Source organism: Xiphophorus hellerii, chromosome 1, assembly GCF_003331165.1.
Source record: "Xiphophorus hellerii strain 12219 chromosome 1, Xiphophorus_hellerii-4.1, whole genome shotgun sequence".
Classification (NCBI taxonomy): domain Eukaryota; kingdom Metazoa; phylum Chordata; class Actinopteri; order Cyprinodontiformes; family Poeciliidae; genus Xiphophorus; species Xiphophorus hellerii.
The window spans coordinates 21,641,469-21,665,033 of NC_045672.1; the positions used below are offsets into that span (position 1 = coordinate 21,641,469).

At 37.7% G+C, this 23,565-nt stretch overlaps 1 protein-coding gene across 1 annotated transcript in view; it reads left to right on the forward strand.

The window, feature by feature from the left end:
- nup210 (nucleoporin 210) overlaps positions 1-23,565 on the forward strand; it is a 34,166-nt gene continuing 10,601 nt past the window's right edge. Inside the window, exons 1-33 of the mRNA XM_032561885.1 lie at positions 1-614; positions 1,635-1,774; positions 2,495-2,626; positions 3,246-3,342; positions 3,521-3,671; positions 4,475-4,607; positions 4,788-4,946; positions 5,194-5,262; positions 5,342-5,448; positions 5,542-5,682; positions 5,789-5,926; positions 6,128-6,283; positions 6,668-6,866; positions 7,417-7,562; positions 8,440-8,658; positions 8,807-8,980; positions 9,192-9,384; positions 9,505-9,611; positions 10,695-10,799; positions 12,059-12,160; positions 13,470-13,598; positions 13,823-13,950; positions 14,021-14,156; positions 14,238-14,300; positions 14,600-14,779; positions 14,854-14,934; positions 15,048-15,179; positions 16,779-16,937; positions 17,272-17,363; positions 17,469-17,643; positions 19,536-19,711; positions 22,798-23,018; positions 23,279-23,415. Coding sequence (XP_032417776.1) covers positions 463-614; positions 1,635-1,774; positions 2,495-2,626; positions 3,246-3,342; positions 3,521-3,671; positions 4,475-4,607; positions 4,788-4,946; positions 5,194-5,262; positions 5,342-5,448; positions 5,542-5,682; positions 5,789-5,926; positions 6,128-6,283; positions 6,668-6,866; positions 7,417-7,562; positions 8,440-8,658; positions 8,807-8,980; positions 9,192-9,384; positions 9,505-9,611; positions 10,695-10,799; positions 12,059-12,160; positions 13,470-13,598; positions 13,823-13,950; positions 14,021-14,156; positions 14,238-14,300; positions 14,600-14,779; positions 14,854-14,934; positions 15,048-15,179; positions 16,779-16,937; positions 17,272-17,363; positions 17,469-17,643; positions 19,536-19,711; positions 22,798-23,018; positions 23,279-23,415 — 4,629 coding nt within the window. The 5' untranslated portion in view covers positions 1-462. The remainder of the gene's footprint in view (positions 615-1,634; positions 1,775-2,494; positions 2,627-3,245; positions 3,343-3,520; positions 3,672-4,474; positions 4,608-4,787; positions 4,947-5,193; positions 5,263-5,341; positions 5,449-5,541; positions 5,683-5,788; positions 5,927-6,127; positions 6,284-6,667; positions 6,867-7,416; positions 7,563-8,439; positions 8,659-8,806; positions 8,981-9,191; positions 9,385-9,504; positions 9,612-10,694; positions 10,800-12,058; positions 12,161-13,469; positions 13,599-13,822; positions 13,951-14,020; positions 14,157-14,237; positions 14,301-14,599; positions 14,780-14,853; positions 14,935-15,047; positions 15,180-16,778; positions 16,938-17,271; positions 17,364-17,468; positions 17,644-19,535; positions 19,712-22,797; positions 23,019-23,278; positions 23,416-23,565) is intronic.

Consider the following 23,565-nt stretch of genomic DNA (forward strand, 5'->3'; position numbering starts at 1 on the left):
TCCCGGCATGCTCACTGGAAGTCCAATTATTGCTAATGGCGGGTATTGTACAAAACACGAAGATTTTACGCTATTGTTTGTTATCCGGTTGTGTTATTCTGCTGTAGCGATTTTCAAATTATAGTCGCTTGTTTTCTGACTTATTTTCGAGTATAAAGACAACGACGGAACCAAAAAACAGCGCCAGAGGAGTTTGCCACTGTTATCTTTATCATCATCATGTGTGGTAACTAAAGTGTCAAAGTGAAACAGGACAGGAAGACGGCGTGCATTTGAGTTGAGCATTAGCTAACCTGCTGGCTATGCTAACTCACAGAAACGTCTGTTATACTGCTCCGATATCAACCCTAACTTTTAAAATATTAAACTTGATGAGACAAAGAAAGTTAAGCTCGTAAATAGACTCTATATCCCATTCATTCGACCCTTCCCTTGGCTCATAATAAATCTCCGGAGTCGGAAATGAGTCTGGTAAAATTTTTAGTGTTATTTTTTATAACCGTCACACGGGTCTACGGTTCGTCGAAATTAAATATTCCCAAAGTTTTGCTACCACTTGCGAGAAGCACGAAAATTAACTTCACACTGGAAACGACTGAAGGCTGCTACAGATGGTGAGTGAAACTGAGGGCTTGACGGGGGCCCGGTTTGTGGGGCATGGAGGTGTCTTATTACCTAGCAAGAGAAGTCACATGGACTCCCATATACAGTACAGTGGTTTGCTGTAAGAGTCCAGCCGTACTGAATATCAAAAGATTAGTTTAATATGGTAATATTGCATCTTTCCCCCCCCAGAATTAAGTCGCTTTCTGTCAGTTTTCACTGGGGGTCAAATGTGACTTGTGGTTTTTTTTTTAAATCGCTAGTTTCTCTTGTCTAAATAAAATGTTATTATAGTAATTGTTGATGGCATTTAAACTAAAAATGGACAGAAGTTTTTAGGAGGAACTATAAAAGTCATAAAAACGTTAAAAAACTGTGTAGATTTTTTTATCGTAGGCGTAGGTGAAAAAAATTATATTTATGTCTTAAATTTTGTCATTTATTCATTGTATTGAGGACCAGAAGTGCCATAATTCAGCACGTAAATAATTTGTCAAATAAATGCTTGTGATAGTTCAAACACAATTGTAATGTGTACTTTTAGTAAATAAAATTATATACATATTTCTAAATTTGTATATAATTGAACAATTAAATGTAGAAATGAACAGAAACTTTGAATTCATTCGGCATGTTAAAATCATAAGCAGGTATTTCATTATTTATTTAATAATTTTGTCTTTCTTGTACTACAGTTCTTCATGTCAGACATTTCTGTTACTATTTGTTTAACTATAGAGTAGTTAAACAACTATTCTAGTTGGGGGGTGCACAACTTACTGTATCATGATCCTCATGGCAAATGACTACTTGGCTCCCGTATTAGCTTCACACATACTTCCTGGAAAAAAAATGATTCCAGTTTGCATATATTTATTTATTTTTGACATCTTAGTAAAACAGCTAACTACCATACTCATTCTAAATGGACACCAGGGATACGGATCATTATATGGTTGCTATAAATTGAAATTGTTTGACATCCAGGTAACTGTATATGTAACTGTATTTTTATGGCTTTTGGTGTCCAGGTCTTCCACTAGACCTGAGGTTGCAAGCATCCAGCCTGTGGAAGAGGATGCTGACAGAGGCTGCTCTCAGAAGGCTGTCCTGCAGGCTCTGTCCACCCAGCCCACCAGACTGACCAGCATCATTTTTGCTGAAGATGTTGGTAAGTACAACAATGCCATTTTAAATCACAATGTGTGGAAGAAAGCAAGGTTCAGATCCCTTTTGGGTGGCATTAACACTGCCAAGTTGTTAAAATAAATGTTGAAAATTGTGGTGACAATTATGGGACATATTGAGTGTTTTAGCCTTTTCCTCTAATATCAATAGCTGCATTTTGAGAAAATATCCTCAACCTAATGGACTTTTTTTCTCAGTAACTCTGCAGCTGTTTTGTAGTTCAAGTAAATGTTTCTCTCGTTATAGTTTATCAGAAAGTCACATGCAGTAGGAATTTAAATGTTTATTGAACATTGAACTGTCCATGGCACCCGGTCTTTTGCATTAAAGAGGTTGAACTCAGTCAACTAAATAGGAATTAGATTTTTTCCCCCTGTTTTTTATTGTTCCTCTTGTGCTGATGTAATACCATCTGCTGCCACACACCCTGTGAGCAAGTCTATAAAACAAATCAAAGTAACTAAGTCTGAATGTGGGATAAAATTACCCATCTGTATCATATTTACACATTTTATCTCTCCCATGAAATCCCTATAGCTGTTCCAAATATCCACATCATTTGAATACAGTGATAAGCACCCAGAATCCTGCCAACAACTAAAGGAAGCCCCAGAGCGATAACTTCCTGCTAATCATTTGCATATATTTGTCATTGACTATGCTTCATTTATTATAATCCTTTTTCTTACTCATCCATTGGCAGTCTCTGGACAGGTGCTCCGCTGCGACGCCATCGTTGACATCATCAGTGAGATCCAGATCGTCTCTACCACCAGAGAGCTGCATCTTGAAGACTCTCCACTGGCACTCAGAATTCATGCACTGGATTCAGAAGGTGGTACACTGACTTATTGCAGTAGATCAGCTGTCTAATTAAAGGGTAATGGGGTTCTAAATGAGTAAATACCCTGCCTTGAGCAGGTGTGACCCAAAAAAATAGATGTTGTAATAACTCAGCTCTCCAATAATAAGGATCTGTCATCACGCTGTTCATTCGTAGCCTTGAGATCTCTTTAGAGGGGGCTGGCTGCAGGCAGCTCTTTCTTCTCATAAAGGCTGCCACAGTGAAGTAGCTGTTTGTTCTGTGTGACTTGTTCCATTTAGGACAGCCACACTTCGTGTAATGAGCTGTGGCTGCAGCCTGATACTTGCTGATGATGGCTGCAGGGTGTGGTGCTCTGTTTGCTTTGGCGTAAGAGTCCATTTCAGACTCTTCAAACAGAGTAGATAGCAAATGATTGCAATGCACTGTTTAATTAAATCCCTCCCAGTTTTGTATCGGACAAAACAATTTTTAATTTATTATCGGCTAAAGTGAAGGCACCTCTGGCCCTGCAGTGTGGTTGAAAACCTCTGTTTGTAAATATTCTCAGTTCCTGATCAGTTTTTGCATACCTCTTGTTTTATTTTTTTATGAAGTTGCAGTATAAAGTTTTTTTCTTTCCTTTTTGTAGGAAATACCTTCTCTACCCTTGCCGGTTTGGTGTTTGACTGGACCTTAGTGAAAGATGTAGATGTGAATGGATTCACAGACTCCTACAATTCATTACGGTAATCTCTCTTTTGTTAATTCTTTTCTCATCCCCTCTAAAATTCTGCTATGCAGACCACCAAATGTCCCCAAAAGCAATTTTTAGAATGGTTATGCTGTTTGTGTTATTACCTTTTGCATTTTAATTACTCTGCTGAGGCGTTGTTGCTTATTGCTTTTTGTCTTTGTTACCTTCAGGGTGCTTAAATTCTCAGAGTCCACATACACTCCTCCTGGATACATATCTGAAATGGAGCGAGTGGGCAAACAAGGCGACATCATTCTGGTGTCGGGTCTGAAAACAGGACATGCTAAGCTAAAGGCCAAAATACAAGAGTCTCTGTATAAGGTAATAGTTTTATTCATAACTTTGTGGAGAAATTGTTTCTCTTGCTAATAGCATATGGGGTTTCTCACTAGACATGCACCAATCAAAGATTGTAATTTGCCAGGTTTTCTTTGATTGGTGCATTCATGCATCAAAATTATGAACTCCCAACATCTCTGGTCTTTAACTGACTCAACTACCAGCTTGTTCTATGATGCTCTTTTTAGAGTTTAGTTAATACTGTATATATTAACTAAACATATGCTTTGAAAGGTGCTTAAAATCTATGCTTTGTACATGTAACAGAACGTTTTCGTGTCATCTGTAGAAAAAAAAAATTGAGTAGAAAAGAATTGGCACGTCAGACCTCCAAGAAAACTGGAGATCGCTGTCAGCCAGGAGAAACCTGATCTTTTATTGCAAAAGATCACGATTAACTCTGCTTCATTAAACAGCGCATTGTTTATTCTGTTTCCTAGTTCTGTTACTTCGTTCCTCTGTGATGGACTAAAATGTACTCTTAAAAATTGCAAAATGCAATGCAGTTGCAGAGTCTTGTGCAACGCTATTGTGAAGACCAAAGGAGCTCTTTAGCCTTTTCAGATCATTAGCTGTCGTTTTAGTTAAGCTGACAAAGCTTTTAAATGTCAAATTGTGTTATTTCTACATTTTATAACAAACAATTCTTTTGCATGTGATTTGATTTGCATTAGATTTTTTTTTCTTCTTTTGGACACTTTTGAAACTTCTACCCATTTCATTTGGTTTATTGAAGCGGGAATCTAAAGCTTTGTTGTTCTGTCACCATGGTATCTATGCCACAGGATGTGGGTGCTGCTGAAGTGAGACTGCTGATTTTAGAGAACATCCTGCTGAGCCCTGCACACGATGTCTACTTAATGGCAGGAACTTCCATCAGATACAGAGTCCTCAAGATAAGACAAGGCACTATCACAGGTGTGAATATTTAGCTGATAGTTTTATCTTTAAACTCATGATGCTGTACAGTTCCTGGTGTTAGATCCAAATAAAAATGGATTTGTTGTTTAAATGAAATTGAAACTGAAAGAATTTGAAGTGATGACTGATGTCATGCTGCTTGAAATCCACTATCTTGGTCTGTTTTTGCTTCCCCAGAGCTCACAATGCCTTGTGATCAGTATGAACTACACCTTAGAAACAGTGTGGTTGATCCCAATGGAGACCCAGGAGTCAGTGTGGCCTCTCTTGATCGGAGTACCTCCAAAGTTACAGGAGTTCAAATGGGACACATCAATGTGGTGTTGGATCACAAGAGTATCCTTTTGATGAAATGCACCAGCAGCTGAAGTTGTAGCAGTGGTTTAATGAGCCATTTTTTATGAAGATGCACCAATCAATCGCAAGATATTGGGTCTTAAAGCAATTATGATTGATATTGACCAGGAATAGTGTGACCAATGCATGTCTAATTTTCTATCATTCAGTTATAATTATACATTTCATAGCTGAAGGTCTCATTCATGTCTACCTGAGGACGTTTTCTTTAATGGCTTCCATAAAGGCCTTCGAATGCAAGGAGTGTCTCGCCTCCCCAACAGCACGCTCTACGTTGTTGAGCCAGCCTACCTCGGTCTGTCTTTCTGCTTTAACACATATTTTAATTTCCTTGTTTAAAGTTTTAGCTGACCTTTTTTAATCTCTGTATTTAGGTTTTAAAATTCATCCAGGAGAAAGCTGGGTTCTTGAAACAGGCAGAGTGTACAACATTCTTATTGAAGTGTTTGATAAGTCTGGGAACAAAATCTACCTCTCTGACGTAAGTGCAGATCGGTGAGATTCCATGTTTGAAAAAAACAATCAAACAAATACAGCAGTTTTATAAATTGAACAATTTATTTTGATGTTGCAGAATGTCCGTATAAGCACTGTTTTTCCTAAAGAGTATTTTGAGGTCCTGGAGTCCTCTGTGAATGGATCATATCATCATGTCAGACCTCTCAAAGATGGTCTTACTCTTATTGATGCTACCCTAACAGCTGTTGAAGATGAAGTGAGTTCTTTTGGACCGTCGCATTCTTGTTTTTAGCCTTCCTCACTTTTATTCCTCTTCATGTTGTTGAATCTGATAATTTCCTGTGTCCACTGTTCTGCTTCAGAATGGAAAAGTCCATGCACTCGTCAACCCGGTGCACAATGAACAGGATGTGGAAATTTATAACCCTATAGTCCTCACTCCCAGTATTCTCACATTTCCATGGCAACCAAAAGTTGGAGCATATCAGTACACAATAAAGGTAATTATTCTCTTTCAGCCATGCTGATCGGAGGGCTTTGATCTAATAAAGGATACAATATTAAACCCAGCTATTCAAACTTAAAAGGAAAATCTAAGTTATTTTGTTCTTGGCATACTAGCATCATGACTGAGAGTGAGATCAAATTAGGAAATGTGGTGTGTTTGCATCTGATGAGGTATTCTCTGTTGCTTACTCCAGGCAACTGGTGGAAGTGGAAATTTCAGCTGGACTTCATCAAATACAGATGTGGCCACAGTGACTGTGAAAGGAGCGATGACCACAGTCAGTGACATTGGTGTCACTGTAATTTATGCTCATGATCTACGTAACCCACATCACTTCGGACAGATGAAGGTTGGTTGATAATGACACTCATTTCAAAATTATTGTGGCACAAAGGTTGGGTAATATTTGGATTTTTATTACTTTTTTATCTGTTGGTCATGTAGTAACTTCATCGGAAAGCTTGCAGAAACAAAGCTGGTGAATGTGTCAACTCTGGAGGGCTGACTCCAAATTCATATCAAACTTGTAAAACATTTTGAAAACGATCCAGCCAAAAATCCTCTCCACTTCACCATTGCACTTTACTTTGCTCCATCACACAAAATTATGCTAAAATACCCAGATGTTGCTATCGTAACTTGACAAGCAAAATGGAAAAGTTCACGTGTTAATAAACTGTGGACGTTACACATTTACTGTTATTAATCTTGCTCAATCATTCGTCCTGCTCAGGTATATGTTGTTGAGCCTGTTGCCATGGACTTTGCTCCATGTCCAGTAGAAGCCCGCCTGGGCCAAGATCTGGAACTGCCCCTTCGGATCTTTGGGTTGCTGGAGGAGTTGGAGATGGAGCGAGTCATGTTGAGTGACTGCTCCCACTTTGATCTACTGGTCGAGGAGGAGAACCAAGGAGTGTTTGAACTGTTAGAAGGTGAGTCTCTGTGATTTGACTAGGTCAGACAAAAACGGAGGAGTATGTGCCAGATCTTCATGTGAAGTGCAAAAAGTGAAGACTGTAAGAGAAGCACATTGTAAAGAACCTTTTAGAACAAATAGAGTTGGTGTTGAGGAAGAGATACTATTTTATCTTACACAACTGGATCCAATTCTAATTTATGCTGCCTTGCTTTATTTCTGCCTGAACTGAATTAAGTAATTAAATGTTCATAATAAAATGTTTGCAGTACAAATTCTTGGATTTTCCACAAAATGACAATTCACTACAGCTTTCTCACTACTATTTTAATTCTATAAATAATTCACCCTAAGTGTGTCATCTTTTAAGTGGCATCCATCTAGTTTTTTAAAGTTGCAAAACAACATTCCTTGAAGTTCCAGCAGCAAAGTGAGCTGCAGATATTTCTGTCACGTTTGAGATGAGAGACAACTACAGAAGAGCAATTGTCTTTTTCCTATTTAAAGTTGCCATTTTAAATGATCTCATCCTTTGGCTTGTCCCTCTGCGTTTGGTTCTTCCTCAGGGAGGCTGGCTCCTAGCCAGAAGCACTGCAGTGGAGTGCAAGCCAAGGCCCTGACTCCTGGCTACACGGTGCTTACTGTCAGCTACACTCATGGCAATGTGCATCTCAGTGCCAAGATCACTATTGCTGCCTACCTCCCTCTTAGAGTGAGTCTTTCAATCTTATCCTTTCAGGAATTTGCTAATTAGGAGCTTTGACCGTGGCATTTTAATCAATCTGTACATATTACAGATTGATTAAAATCTGTAATATGTCAGCCTGAGAATTCCTCAGGCTGGAAAATTATCTAACAGTTTTGTTTTGCTTTTTTCTCTTTATTTATTTATAATTTCTCAGTAGAAAAAAACAAAAGTGTATGTTTTTGTACTATTTATTAATTAATATCACAGGCTGAGCTCTTTTCTCTTTCGACTTATTTTAGTTCCACATATTGTCTTCATAAACAAATAAAAAATATTCTTTCATGTCTAAGAAGAAATAAAATAAGTTCCTGAATCCGTTCAGATTTTATTCTTTCCAAATTTGCGAAATTGTTGTTTAGTAAAATGTAGACTCCATTAAAGCAAAAATAATGAACTGTTGCTGTATAATTTAACATTTTATAGAACTAAGTATTGTTTGAGGAAGTGGGAATAAATTACTTCACATTATCTGTAGAATTATCTTTGGCTTACAGGTGTGCATCACTAAAGTTTTAACCATTAACATGTTTGAATCTCCTTTGGGCTCTTCAGTTTTATTTTTGTTAATAGTATGTTGTTCTTCAAATATTTCAGATATTTTTGCTATTTCGCTTCGTTTATTTTTGCCCTGGTAGCTAAAGATTGACCCATTTTCTTCTTGTGATGATGTTTTTCAAGTTAGGTTGTGTTTTTGTAAAGTTAAAGATCTTTTTCTTGGCTTTTCACTGTTATCTTGAAAGTTTGTTCATTCGCCCACCCCCGTAATCTGACTTCATTTTAAGTTTTTTTTTTTTTTAAATTTCATTTCAGAACTTACTGATAAAATCTTGTCATCTTTCAGGCGATTGACCCTGTGTCGGTGGCTGTAGTCACACTTGGATCTTCCAAAGACATGTTGTTTGAGGGAGGACCACGTCCTTGGGTTTTAGAGCCCTCAAAGTTTTTCTGTTTTTCACGAGCGGAGGATGAGAGCAGCGTGAGCCTCAATCTGATTAGTCCTTCCTGTCAGAACTATAATCGTCACTGGCTTAGAGCAACCTGCAGGGTGCTGGGAGAACAGGTAAGGGTGATGGAAATCATTGTAGTCCCAGATTCTCTACTTTCTGGCTCTAAAATAGCCTAAATTTCTTAAAACAAAATCAGACAAATTTTTTGTTCTTTAGCCGTATTATCTCTGTCATCTCAACTGTCACCCTCTCATTCTTTAGGTGTTAGAGATCACGGTGGGGAACAAGGCCACTGTGACCAATCCATTTCCAGCTGTGGAGCCGGCAGTGGTCAAGTTTGTTTGTGCACTTCCATCACGGCTCACACTGGTTCCAGTTTATACCAGTCCACAGCTGGACTTAGCCTGCCCTCTGATGCAGCAGAATAAACAAGTGGTGCGTGAGGTTTAAAAATGGTTTAGCATGCTAATTTTTAATCAGTAGGTTGGATTTTTAAAATTAATTTATTTTTACAAGTTGTTTAGATAGAACAATAGAGCATTGTAACCAACAGTAAAAATGCTAATGATATATGTTGTATTATCAAAACTAAATCTGCAAACTTTGTTCTAATGTTTTGGGTGGTTTTTTTGCGCTCATTTGTCAGGTGCCTGTTTCAAATTATCGGAACCCGGTGTTGGACTTGGCAGCTTTTGATCAGCAAGGAAGGAAATTCGACAACTTTAGCTCTTTAGACATTTTGTGGGAGTCATCAAAGGGGTCCCTGGCTAGTATTGAGCCCACTATGCCCATGGACCTTCAACTGTTTGAAGACAGCAAAAAACAGATGAAACTACATGGTAACTTTTTCTTTTTTATTAAGTGGCGTATGATTGTCCCAATTTAAAAATGCCTTCTATGCGTCAAGTCCATTTTTAAAGGAAATTTAAGTGATAGTTTTTATCATTTTTTCTGGTTAGGACGTCAGACAGTTCTTGTCCATCAACAGACAGGAATTGCTGCCATTACTGTGACAGCTGTTGGATACCAGGTTCCACATCTACAAGCTGCCAAAGTTCCCAGACCTGTAAGAAAAACCTATTTCCAAGTTGTATTCAAAAACCTCTGTTTAAGATCGCAACAACAGTTGCAAAGAATTTGAGTAACATGTCGCTATGAGTGTAAATTTGAAAGAAACATAACTTAATCTCACTTACAGTTACTGCTTTGCTCTTTGAAACATTCAGGACCATAATCAACTTCTGTTTTTGAAATTGCCTGTGCTGTAAGCCACCTTCAATTCTATAAGGGTGCAGAAAATCTATGACATTGTTCACAACTTCTCTTTTTGTTCGCTGATTGCCCCAGTTGAAATTCAGCCGGAGAAATTGTGTTCAATGGAAGAAAGCCCAGATAGAGCACTGAAGGGAGATGAGAACTGAGTAGGAAGACAATGGCCAGGCAATTCCCAATTAAATCACCAGATAAATCAGGCTGGCACAGATTTTTTTGGTACAGTGCCGCAGCACTTGCACACTATAAATATTGCACATATGCACCACTGCTACAGAATTAGCAGAATTGTAAGTAACCTGTTGATAGGAATGACCCAAATAAAATCACATAAACCCTTACCATTATGTCCAGACATAGTCTGGATGCTTGAAACTAAAATTGCAACAGATGGCATGACCTACTTTGATTAACTGTAGCAATTACCTGGCTGGATGACAACACTGAGCATTGATATTTCATTTCCAAATAGTTGATTCTTAAATGTGACGGCTAAAAGTAGCCGTGGCATTTAAGAATTTGCAGTGACAAGAGTGATGTCACTGCAAATGTAACATACACCATCCTGTCTCTGTGGAAAACTGAATTCATCACACTTGATCCTAATACACATGCATTATTCTGAATGGGAGTTAATCGGGAGAAGCACACTTATTTCAAAGGCGTGACAGGACTTCAGACTGCTGAAGGGTCGGTTAGTTATTCAGTAACACAAAGCAGCAATATTCTAAAGGCTACTACTAAATTAGTGTGTTTATTCTTTCCATCACTGTGTACATGCATTAACAATATTGCTTACAATATTAAGCAAACAACTTGCTTTTGTGAATGAAAGTCAGATTCTAATAGGTTGAATACGCTTTGCTTTCCTGGACAGTATGAACCTTTGACACCTGTCTCTGCCACACTGGAGCTTCTGTTGGTTGAAGATGTGAAGGTTTTTCCTGAGAGAGTGACTATTTATAACCACCCAGATGTGCGGGTAAGAGCAAAATTATCACTGCTGTTTATTTGCATTGCATTCTTCTGTTATCTGCGCTTTTTCTGCACTGAGCACAGACAGTCACACTGGATTGTATGAAATGTTCACTTGTAAGTTAGGGATGTATCTGGGCCACTCATTACATTGATTTAAAACTTTAGGTTGTGCTCATTTCAACAGTGACTACTGTGTCCAGTATGAAGTCATTAGCCTATAGCTATTTAGGAAATCAATCTGGATTCATCAGTAAAATCTTAGTCACTGTAGGTATAGTTATGTTTTAGTGATTCAAACATTGTTTTCTTTGCATCCACAAAACTCACAAGGCGCTGCTAATATCAAATACATTAAGGTTAACAGTGTGGCATGCTCAATTGAATACAGAGTTATTTATTTTACTTAGCAGTAGTTAATAAATGTCATCTCGAGGCACATTATTAGAAAAACTGGTTCATTTTAATTCAAACTTTACAAAAATACACAGAATCAAATTCATATCTGTTCAATTTAATCATTCAATTACACTGAGTACAACAAGATCTTATGTATATTACAGGACAGATTACGTATTATGTTTGCAATAAACCTGCTAATTGGATCATAGCAAGCATGTGGCGATAGTAGAGGGGAACATTTTGCTTTTTAACAGGAATGACCCTCCAGCAGAGCCCAAAATGTCATTGCAATTAAAGTTTTGTATCACAAGCTTATGTCATTATATTCTAATTGCAACAAAGTAACTGTAGTTTTTAAGTAAAAATTAAGTAAAAAATGTTAAGACATAGAAAATTGGTGTTAGATTTTGTAAAGTTGATGATGACTATTATTATTATTGTTGGGAAGTTTAGTCTTTTGTTTCCCATTTGCTATCACTACTTGGTTTGGATTTGGGGATAAGAAAACGGATTATCCCTGCAGAAAAAAAATATATAAATTAGATAATTTTATCATCAAAAATATTTTGTTTTCCAAATTAAATAAACAGAAATCCAGTATTTTTCATTCTGGCTTATTTAGAATGAATGTAAACATAAGTCACAAATGACACAGTAGAAACTTGTCATCTTTGCTCATCAGAAAATTAAAAACTGCCATATTTGAGAGTGTTCTTATACAGGTGTGTGGGATAACTCATGGTCAGTAAAAATATTTGTAAAATGTGAGTTTCTGCAGGAATCCTCTCTTATGCCTCTTACAGGTTAATCTGTAAGTGACATAAGAACTATGTTCTTAATGTTTTACTGTGTTTTGTCCTGCAGTTGGATCTGACTATGCAAGAAGGTTCAGGGCACTTTTTTATGAACACCAGCGTGAAGGGGATTGTGGATGTCGTGCTCCAAGAGGCGCTAGGCGAAGCTCGGGTAAGAAACATCTGTACTGCGTTCATGGCAAGTTGTCTGATGCCAGACAATACAAAACTGGTGGCGATAAGTATTACTTTCCTGCATATAATGTGAAAAGTAACTGCACCTTTGCCTGCAATCAGTGATGTCTACGGACGCGTTTATTCGTCGGACCACTTTTTTTAGTAACGAGTAATCTAACGTGTTGCTATTTCAAATCCAGTAGTCAGACTACAGTTACTTATCGAAATCACTTTGCATTACTGTGTGTTACTATCTTCTTTTGTTATTTAATCGTATTTCCTCTACGCGTCTTGTCGAGTGACCGACGTCTCTATGCAACAGAAATGTAAACAATGGAGGGAGATGCGCATTTTGTTGGTGGAAAAACTGGAACTATTTTGAGTTTCTGTTGCCAAGTCCGATTATTATAAGCGGCTTTGGGCTTTTTTTTTTTTTTTAAGTCACTTGCAAATTTAATGAGTGGCGGGTTGTGCCTTTTTGGGCTCGTTTTTTAACGTGAAGTTACTCATTTGGGCTTGGAAATAAGCAGAGACTCATAATAAATCCCTGAATTTGTCCGTCAGTAAGGTGTTTTAGTCAGGCTCTCCCTGTCCATCATTTCCCGGATGATCCATCCGGTTGTGTCTTTGTTAATGTCAAGTTAATATATTACCTCTGAATGACGTCGAGCTTCGCGTTGCGCTCCAGAAAACTGCAAACATCGAGACTAATTTGAACAGCGCAATAAACGTGAAAACAGCCACGAATAAATGTGTCCGTAGTTGCCAATAATTACAATGGCAACTTAATGCCATTATAACTATTAATATTAAGATAAGTGTCACAAATCTGTGCAGCCATCTGAGTTGTGGAGCTGCAGGAGGAGCGCTGTGCTTTGACACCAAACGCAGGGCCGTAACGCACAACCTGGAGGCTGGGGGGAAATATGGGGGCTTTAAAATCCTTCTTAGAGTTTTCCAGACAACAGTGGACCACACAAATTACTCACGTTTTTTTTTTTTGTACTGTTGCAACCATTAAACAATCTCCTCTTCAGTTCAACCTTATAAGTAGAGACACATTGCTGATGTTACCATTATAAAATTGCTTATAATTAAGTATTGGCAAAGGTCAATGTCATTTTCACAGCGTTGTTGTTAGCAGCTGCGAAAAGTGACTAAAAAAGTTACTTTTTCAAGGAGTAATCAGTAATCCGATTACAGTTACTTTTTCAAAGTAACTATGCCGTCACTGCCTGCAATGCTTTAGTTCATTTTTACTTTTGATGTTCTTCTGCATAAACTATTTTCTTGTCTCTGTCCAGGTTTCTCCAGTCCGTACAGGGACAGTTTCTGTAATGGTTCACGATCTTTGTCTGGCTTTCCCAGCACCTGCCAAATCAATAGTTCATGTTTCTGACATCCTGGAGGTTAATGTCAGAGTAGTTGACAAGGTCAGTTGAACTCTTTTATTTTAGCATCATAGCCCTGCTACACCACATTATCTTTATTATCATTACCATAAGTACCATGAAGCAAACCACTGATGTGTGGAGATTAAATATGGTTTAATGGTCTCCATGTCACCTTGTCCTAAGCTATATACAGATCCTTTGCACCAGTATTTTGTCCCTCCTTGTGATTGTAATTCTTCATTCTTCTAATATCTTGATTACAGGTGCAGATTGGCAAATTTGTTAAAGCTTATGTCAGAGTGTTGGATGATAACAGGAAGCCCTTCTCAGCCAGCTATTTCCAATCCATGAAATTGAAACTCAAGGCAGCGTCTGTAATAGTTTCTCTGACGTAAGTAATTAGAAACGTTATTTATATGAAACAATTAGCAATGGCTACATTTCTATAACTCTCCCTGCAGTCCTTTAGCAGAGCTGACAGAAAGTGACACGGCAGTGTTCCGGGTGAAAGGACTCTCCATCGGTCAGACCACCCTGTCAGCTGTTGTTGTGGATAAAAACGGGAGAAAAATAGCCTCAGCACCACAGCAAATTGAGGTATAATTTTCAGAAAGTAGGTTCATATTTTTGTTCCGGTGGATCTTGTTAAAAGAAGTAACATTTCACTGCTTTTTATAGGTGTTTCCACCTTTCAAGCTTATTCCCAGGAAAATGACTCTGTTAATTGGGGCAATGATGCAGGTAGGTGTGGTAAAATGGAAAAATGTCACTGGTTCATCTTGCAAAGCGAGTTTGTCTCGTCATTTATCTTTCAGAATTACTCATCTTTACCTTGACATCACTAATTGCGCCTTTTCACTTCAATTAAAACAATTATGTTTACTATGTGGCCTCCTGGGTGCTGAAAATCTTACTTCTGCATTGCAGGATGCTTTGCATCTCTAAAGCTGGCATTTTAAACATTTATGTTTCAACAGGCCTGGCCCTGATTACTCCAAATGAGCTATTCATTCTCTTTTCACTCTTGTTGCCATTGATAGATCACATCTGAGGGTGGTCCTCAACCCCAATCCAACATCCTGTTTTCCATTTCTGATGAGGAAATAGCTTCTGTTAATGCTGTGGGCCACGTTAGGGGAGTCTCTGTTGGGAATGTTACAGTGACAGGATTGGTCCAAGCTGTTGATGCTGAGACTGGGAAGCTTGTGGTCATATCTCAGGTAAATGGTAGTGGTTTGAGCTGTGTATGAATTTCTTACCTTTAGCTCTAAATCTAATTTTCCTTTGACTGTAGGATCAAGTAGAGGTTGAAGTTGTTATTCTGTCGGCCATTCGAATCAGAGCACCAGTTACAAGAATAAAGACTGGAGCACAGGTAGGATTATTTTTGTTTTTTATTTGGTTCTTTCTTTAAGTACTCTTTACAACTTTCTGAGGTTCTTTGTTGTAAAATTCAAATATCATGTATATTTGTGTGTGCACATATAGATGCCAGTATATGTGATGGGGCTGACCAATAGCCAGACGCCCTTCTCCTTTGGCAGTGTTGTACCTAGTCTCACTTTTTCTTGGTCTACCACTAAGAGAGACATTCTGGATGTCCACTCCAGGCACATTGAGGTATTTCATTTTTTTTAATCTAAAAATGCTGGTTCAGATCTTGCAAAGCTTGGTAGTAGGGGCACTAGGGTAGTCATTCTGCACCCTACTGGGTTTTTGAGTTAAAAAATGTTTAAAGTTGACAGGAAACTTAAAATTATGACTAGGTAATTAGGTATTATCGGAGGATATTAACAACAATATCTAAACACCAACTATAAAGTCTTTAAAAAAACGCAAATATAAAACATTTAAAATAATAAATTATTTGCACTTCAGTTGTTTCATCCTAATGAAAGTGTCCAACATTTTTTGATCGTTTATTTGTGACTTTTCATTTGCTGAAGTTGTTGGCATGCAGACTGGTGAAGAGTCAGTGATTATGGAGGCTAGTCTTCCTATGTGTTCACATACTGACCGCAATATGTTGCCTTTGTACTTCCAATCATTTCACCAAAGAGACTCTTTAACTCGTCTTTGCTATCACTGTTAGTGGTGTATAAAAAAACCTAATAAACAAATAATGCTTAGCCTGGTGGGGATACAAGTAAAGCCTGGTGGCCTGTCAGGCTCATAATATACAGGGGAAACCCTGCTGTTAAGTTTATGTTATGGATGAAGGGTGGGATTGAATAAGGTTGGACTTTAACTTTTTCCAACATGTAAAATGAATCTTCACATTTCTACTCTTTCTTATATTGCTTAATTTATTGAGTTATTTTATCTACTATTCACACAACAGTTACTAGTGCTGAATATGAAATATGCAATCATTGACATAATTAATTATTTAGTTTGAACTGTTTTCGTGCCAGGGTTGAATGATTAAATAACATAAGTGATTCTAAAAAACAAGAAAACTTACCATAAACTAGAAGATGCTGGAATGAGTTGGACTGAGAATCGGACTCTTAATTGTACATGTATTTATATCAAAAACATCCAGTACAGCCCTTTTAGTTTGGTTTGGTACACAGCAGCGTTTTGGGTGCAAGAAGTTTGCAGGTTCTCTGCAACTCGCTAAGGGACATTTTCCAAATACTAATGGTGACTTGTGTATATGGTTGAACCTATATGTCTAAATTTGAACTAAATTTTAGAAAATTCTCATGTCCAGAGTTGTATGTTTAATTGTTGCACCCTGAGAGAGATTCAAATCCATTAATAAAAACCCATATTAGCAACATTTGTAGTCACTTCTGACCCCAGTTTAGTGTTTATCAGCCCATTGTTGTCTTTTAGCCAACATGACTACATTTTTAACCGCTTAATTTTATTTAAATATTAAATTTGGAGTGCTAAATATATTATGTAGCTTTTGTCCTATTATAAGCTGAGGAAATGCACCAGTTAACTTTGTTCTGTTCTTGTCACATGCTGTTTCTGTTGTTGAACCATATCTATTTTAGGCTCTGTCTTCTCTTTGATCCTTTTTTCTGATTAAATTAAGATAATGTTGTCTCTCTGTTATGGTGGAGTTTCTAGAACCCCGTCCCGCTCAGCTCAACCGCTTCCTTACTAATAGCCTCTGTCTTGCTCCTCTTTTCTCATCGTTGTTGTCTTTTTTATTAGATTTTCTGCTATTTTTGCCATTCTTCTGATGATCTCTGTCTTCTTCAGGCTAATGTTGAACTTCAGCCAGAGCATAATTTTGGCATGACAGTGACAGGGAGAACAAGAGGCCGGACCGGGCTGAAGGTGGTTCTCAGAGTTTCTGACCCAAATGCTCAGCAGCTAGAGGGAAATGTTCTGGAGCTCAAAGATGAGATCCAGATCCAGGTACGGTGGCGACACATACGGGGGGTAATCTTGTGTAAGAACTGTTCATCTTTCATCTCAGCACCAGTATTATAAATAATTTAAACCTGTTTTATGCACCTCTCTGCTCGTCGCCACTATGCTCCCTGCTGCTTTATAATGTTGAAAGCTTTCTTTGTGACAGCAGAATATTGAAAATGCAGAGGTTTGAAGGATCTTTGAAGAGATAACACTGCAGATTAGTTGAAGCTGAATGCATCTGGCTCCCGGCTGTAATAAACCATGACATGTCACTAGCTCAGAAACATCAAAGGTCCTCTAATAATTTGAGTTTTAACGCTCTTCTTTAATCAAGGTCTATGACAAGCTGCACGTGCTTCATCCTCAAGTAGAAGCTGAGGAGATCCTGATGGCTCCAAACTCTGCCCTCAAGCTTCAGACTAACAGGTGAGTTATCTGTTCTTGTTGCACAATGTGTTTAGTGCATTATTTATAACACACAACGTCATAGAAACATGATGTGTTTGGTTTTTTTTTTCCTGTGTCTAACAGGGATGGTGTGGGTGTGCTCTCCTACCGGATGCTGGATTGCCCTGACCAGCTTGTTGTTGCTCAAGTTGACAATAAGGGCCTCCTCTCATCTGGTTCTCTCACTGGGATGTGTTCTCTGCTGGTCACCTCACAGGAGATTTTCGGTGTCAATCAAACTCTCATCCTCACTGTGAAGGTCAGCTCAGTTAGTTGAACGAAATGATTTTAGGATTTTTGCTTTTGTAACCTCTAGCCTTTGGAGAGCAATGTTGAAATCCATCTAACTGCCTGCCAAAAGTTCAACAAGGTTTTAAAGGCTTAAATTTATAAATCTTGATTTTAAGATTTTTTTTTTCTTTTTAGAAATCAAAAAACAACAACAAAAAACTGTGTTGATAATATTGTTCTTTTGAGGCCATTTTGAAGTAATATATTAATAATGGCATTATAATGGAAGTGTACCCTCTCAAATACTAATAAACTTTAATTTTGTCCAGAACACTCCACACTGGAGCTGTATATTTTAAATATTGAAAATATAACACAATAAACAAAAACAATAAGTTAAAAAAAAAATAAAAATCACACAACTTTAGCCAAGTTGTGTGTGATTATGATGTCTCTGTAAATAAAATTGCCGTTCAAAAAAATCTTAATAAATAGAACAGAAATCATGGAGCCCATTTTAATTAATCATGCAATTAATTGCTTATTGCCAGAGGCGTAACGGTTATGCTATGGGAGAACCATAAGCGCCATGATGCAGGGAAGCTTCATCATGGAGCCATCAATGTTATGGCTATTTTGATAATATAGAACATTAATAAATAATTTAAAAACTGTGACATCAAAGTGAAAAATTAATAATATAAAATCTACAATACCTGCTTGCATAATGGAGCTCACCCTTAAACTATTATTTGTTGAAGCACTTTTTGTTTCAGTTTTGTCATCACTGATGCTGGTCGTCCCCCAGACTGGCAAGAAAAAGATAAGATTTATTTGTCATTGTCATCAACAGATTACAACGAGATTGAGATTTGCTCAACTCGAGTTAAGAAAAGACAAACTTCGAAAAACAAATCAAACCTGCAGAATAAACACAAAAATTTGATGAAAGTAGCAAAGCAAACAGCCCAACTAAAAATGATAGAATCTGGAATCTTGATCCCGTTTGGCTTTGAGTTTGGGCAAAACTTTCCCACTTGCATGTGTGTCCAAAAAGAGTTCCTCCAAGAACCAACAGCTTCCTGGGAAGGAGTTGTTAGGAGGGGCTGATCAACCAGTAAGATGCACACTTGGTTGAATCATGTGTCCACTTGGTGCTCGTTAGCCAACAATCAAAATCTTATTTTATTTTATTTTTTCCCACTCCACATTCTGTAAATAAGTGGCCAGGAATGCAAATAATTTATCATTTTAGATTAAATATGATCTCATGCCAGCAGATGCTACTATATACTCAAGGTTCCCAACATGGAGTCATTCTGTTCATAAAAGGGCAAGCTCACCTTCAGAGTTAAACATGTTATTCACTGTAGGAATGACATACAGAAGGTAATTAATCATCGATTAAAATATTTCAACTTCTAAATTAGCGAAATATAAATATTAATTCAAGAGGTCAGAGACAGATATTTACAGGCATTCATATATTTCTTTTGAGAGTAGCCTTTCATGGTGAAGGCATTTATCTGTATCAGAGATTCAGGATGGTAAGTGCTTGGGATAAAGGCTGTTTTGGCTAAATCAGTAACTTTTTAAGGGACCTTGTAGCAGTTGAAATGTAAGAGTAGCTTTATAGTGTTATGTTCTTAAAATAAGTAGGTCAAAAATATTTTCTTTTTTTAACTTGCAGAAACTTTTTAAACTTTTGTTTAACACTAAATCTGTGCAGAAAGGTTTCAGATAATCTTTTGTTGAATAGTGCTAAAAACTGCTGAACGAGAATTTTAAAAAAAAATTCACGCTGCTGAGAAATATGAGCCTCTTATCTATGTGGCTTCCCCGTTTGTTCCCAAGCCGTTGAAGTGACAGCTGACAGCTACGACTGATTGCAATACCAACCTCTTTTATTTGATTCCTCAGGTGGTTCCTGTGTCCTACGTCCGCTTCAGTGCCAGTCCGGTGCTGAACACGCTCGCTAGAGAGGGCCTGGGCGCCTTTCCTCTGGGAATCCTGCTCACCTTCACTGTCCACTTTCATGCTAGCACTGGAGAGGCCATGCACAGCTCAAACTCCCAGCTTACATTTTCTACAAACAGGTCAGTCATCTCTTATCTTATCAACCCAAATTAAAACTTTTTGACAAAGTTTGAAAAATCATCCCCTTAGTCTTGAAGCCAGAGAAAAATGATCCAAATGTCAGTTTAAAGGTTGACAAAGTTAATTTTCCTTCTTCTGCTGGACACATAAATCTACTTATTTTTTAGAAATTTACTTTTCAATGTTGTCTTCTTTTGTTTTTCATTCTGCTTTCTGAAATGAACATTATCCTGATTTTAATATCATAAAGCACATGCAGTACTTTCATGTGTGTCATGAAAGTAGTCTATGACCAGTACAGAACACAGGAGGGAGCAGTATTACTTTTAGTGTGTAGAGGAATGCATACTACAGGATTTCCATCCTGTAATCCTGCCCACTTGCAAAGTAGGATGGGACAAAATATTGTTAAATGCTCTGTGACCTTAAGACGTGCAGCATTATACACTGACTCTATGCCAACTACAATGTTTTAATGAGGAGTCGGCAGTGCTTGCCTGCTGGAGTACTTATACCTTTTGGTCTCTCTGTAATATTTTGTCATGTTACAATCATAAACTTCATGTTATTGTGGGTTGTTTTTTTTAGAGTGACCAACACAAAGTAGGACAAAATTGTGGAGAGAAATATGGTTTTAACAGTTTTCGCACAGATGTCTAAATACTGTTGCATGAAATTAAGTGCAGAAATCCCCTGATTAATAAATCGTCCACTTGTATGTGTATATTTAAATTTTCTCTGTAGCTGTGGTGTAAAGACCTCAGAGGTTTGTTCCAGAACATTCCTAACATGACAGATGAGTAGAGCATTAATTACAGAAGCAGCCTAAAGGCTCATGGAAGCTCAGGAGGAGTTGCTGAGAGCCACAGTTCAGGTGGATGATTCATTGACAGCACAACTCTTAGCTGTTTATTCTTTATGAAAAGAGTTTTTTTTTTTGCCTTTTTTTTCTCCGAAGAGTTTTTGCGGTGCTAGTGGCTCGTATTTTTTGTGACAGTAGGCAGACAGGAAATAGGGCGAGGAGAGGGGGGGGCAAGACATGCGGCAAAGGTCGCCGGGACCGGGAGTCGAAGGACTAAGGCCTCCAAACGTGGGACGTGCTAACCCCCTGCGCCACCACAGCACGCCCCATGAAAGAGTTTTAAAAGGAAGTTCATTGAGTTGGTCTGGTCTCCATGTTTCTGCCTACAAGTCAAGTGCTATTTGTTGTGGAAAACTAAGATTGCATATTACCCTCAACACACAATCTTCATGTTGAAATGTGGTGGTGGAAGCATCATGCAGTGAGGATGCTTTTCTCCAGCAGGTAGAGAAATTCCAGTTGACTTGAAGATGGATGGGAAAATATTTTGGTGTCTACATGTGCAAAACTGATGGAGACATGTCCAAAAAGTTAGTCTCAAGATTTCTTTTATGACCAATGAGCTTTCTTTCAGTTTACAATTATGCATTACTTTGTGTCAGACTAGAACATGATTGATTACAATACATTAAAGTTTTTGGTTGTAATGTGAGAAAAGGTTATGAATACTTTAGGAATGCAGTATATCTGCTGTGACGAGCGATTACTTTTCAGATCTCTTGAATGAGAAAATAATTTGTTTTCAGTCCAGCTTTTTTGTTTGTGGAGACAGGATGGCTCTCAGTAAAATGTTGATATCTGTTCTTAGATCCTTACTTTAAAACAATGTGTCTTAATTCAGCATTTTTCTCAAAGGAAAAGATTTAAAAGCTCAAAACAATAAATAGAAAAAAATAGAGTAACTGTTCATCTTTATTCTCTGCTGTTTTGCACACTGAACTGCAGACATGTCTCCATAAGTTGTGGAAAATGTTTCCTGTTAATTTGCTTTCAACACTTTGTGTGCTTCTGCTGACTGGATTTTAAACACTTGTTACTGAAAATGACTAATTAAAGTCTTCCTCACTCTGTCACAACATCCACACCAAAGGGTGTTGTAGCTACGAACTGGAAGAGAGTATAATGATGCAGTCACTGATCAGAAAAGCGTTTCTATTTTTTCTTTTTTTTTTTTTTTTTAGTTCTGACTACTCTGTCTCCAATCAAGCTAAAAATTGGCCAATTCTGGCCCTGCACTACATATCTACTAATTGATTATCCATGTGAGGGAAAATAATCTTTCAAACTGTTTCAGAGCCAAATTAGATGGCTCTGAAACCATCTAATTTCAGATGCTGCTTTTTATCTGAAGAAAAAAGCAGCTTAACAGAGCAGCTGGTCATTTACACTTCAATTATTTTTCTTCTGAATAGTTAGTGATACTCTTACACTTTAGTCTCTTATATGTTCAGTCTGATAATAGTTGCTAAGGTCACCTCAGAGTGTTTCAGCTGCCTCCATGAGGAGTTGACATCAATTTCCCAAACTCGACCAGTAACCTCACCTCAGATTTTCTCCTGAGGAAGGAACCTAAATTAATAGTCACTGAACACGGAGTTGCTGCTCTTTCAGGGGAAGCGCCCCCTCACCAACCTGCTCAATAAATTGATACTTTGTTACACTGCTACATTGTTTTCCAGTCCATGAGGTAATTTTAGAGCAAGAGTTGGAAACTGCGTTTTAAAGTCCTAATGGTGTGGGATCTATGAACACTGGCCAGTGATTAAATTCTGCAGAGTCTCGGAAGAACTAATAGGTTTCAATATATGAGGTTTAAACAGTTTTGCCTTTTTGAGAAATGAGACAAAATATAAGATGTATTTTTAAGTGGAGAGAAAATGGATCAGCATCCTAAAGTTAAAAAAAGAAAATAAGCCATAAAACATGCCTATAAATTTAGAATACCAATCAGCTATATTGGTCTAGTTTGAGGTTTTCCTTTACAGATATATATACACCTATTGACTTAGTCCTTAAACTATTTTTATAACACACACATTACAGATTCATCCTGATGTGCAAATTTTATTTAATTTGTATTTTTCAGAGCATTCTTGCATATTAAAAATAGCCAGATCAGAATATTAACAATGGAAATATATGGAGTTGCATGCTTTTTACAACAAACTCATGTTCTTCTTGCTGTGTGCCCATCACCTACTGTGGCTCTGTGCTTTCTCTCAGGGATGATCTGGTCCAGCTGGGAGTCGGCCCCACTAACCACTCAGTGACAGTGAGAACAGTCAATGTAGGTCTCACACTTCTGGCACTGTGGGATAATGAAAACATGGGCGTGGCGGACTACGTTCCACTTCCTGTTGATCATGCTATTCATATGGATGAAGCCAATAAGCTGGTTGTGGGTGATGTGGTCTGCTTCCAAGCCAAGTTAACAAACCCAGATGGTAAGTGTACCATAAATTGCTCCAAGACATTTGTATAAAATGTACCAACATAACATTTAGTAACTCTGTCAGTATATATTTATATGACACTCTTTTGTTTTTCTGTTATGTTTGCAGTTTTTCCCACATTGTTTTTCTTCACCAGTTTTATTGTTTTTTTCAGCTACATACCTTAATACTTTATCAGTATTTCATGCTGTGTAGAATTGTCCTTTACTACCCGATATTTGCAACAGATTATTTTGTTGCCATCTTTTCAGGAGCTCCTGGCACATGGAGTTCCTCTGCAGACGGTATTCTCCAGGTGGACCCTAAAAGCGGGGCAGCTGTAGCCAGAGACTCTGGCGTAGTGACTGTGTTCTACGAGATATCTGGTATTTTGAAAACCTACAGAGAGGTAAATTATGTGTTTTATTATCTCTCATTAAGGCAGATTTGAGCAAATTGCACAACTACAAGTTTCCTTTGGAGATTCATGAATCATTCTTCATCACACAATAATATAGTTTTAAAAATAATGCACAGGTTTTAAGACCTATAAAGTTTA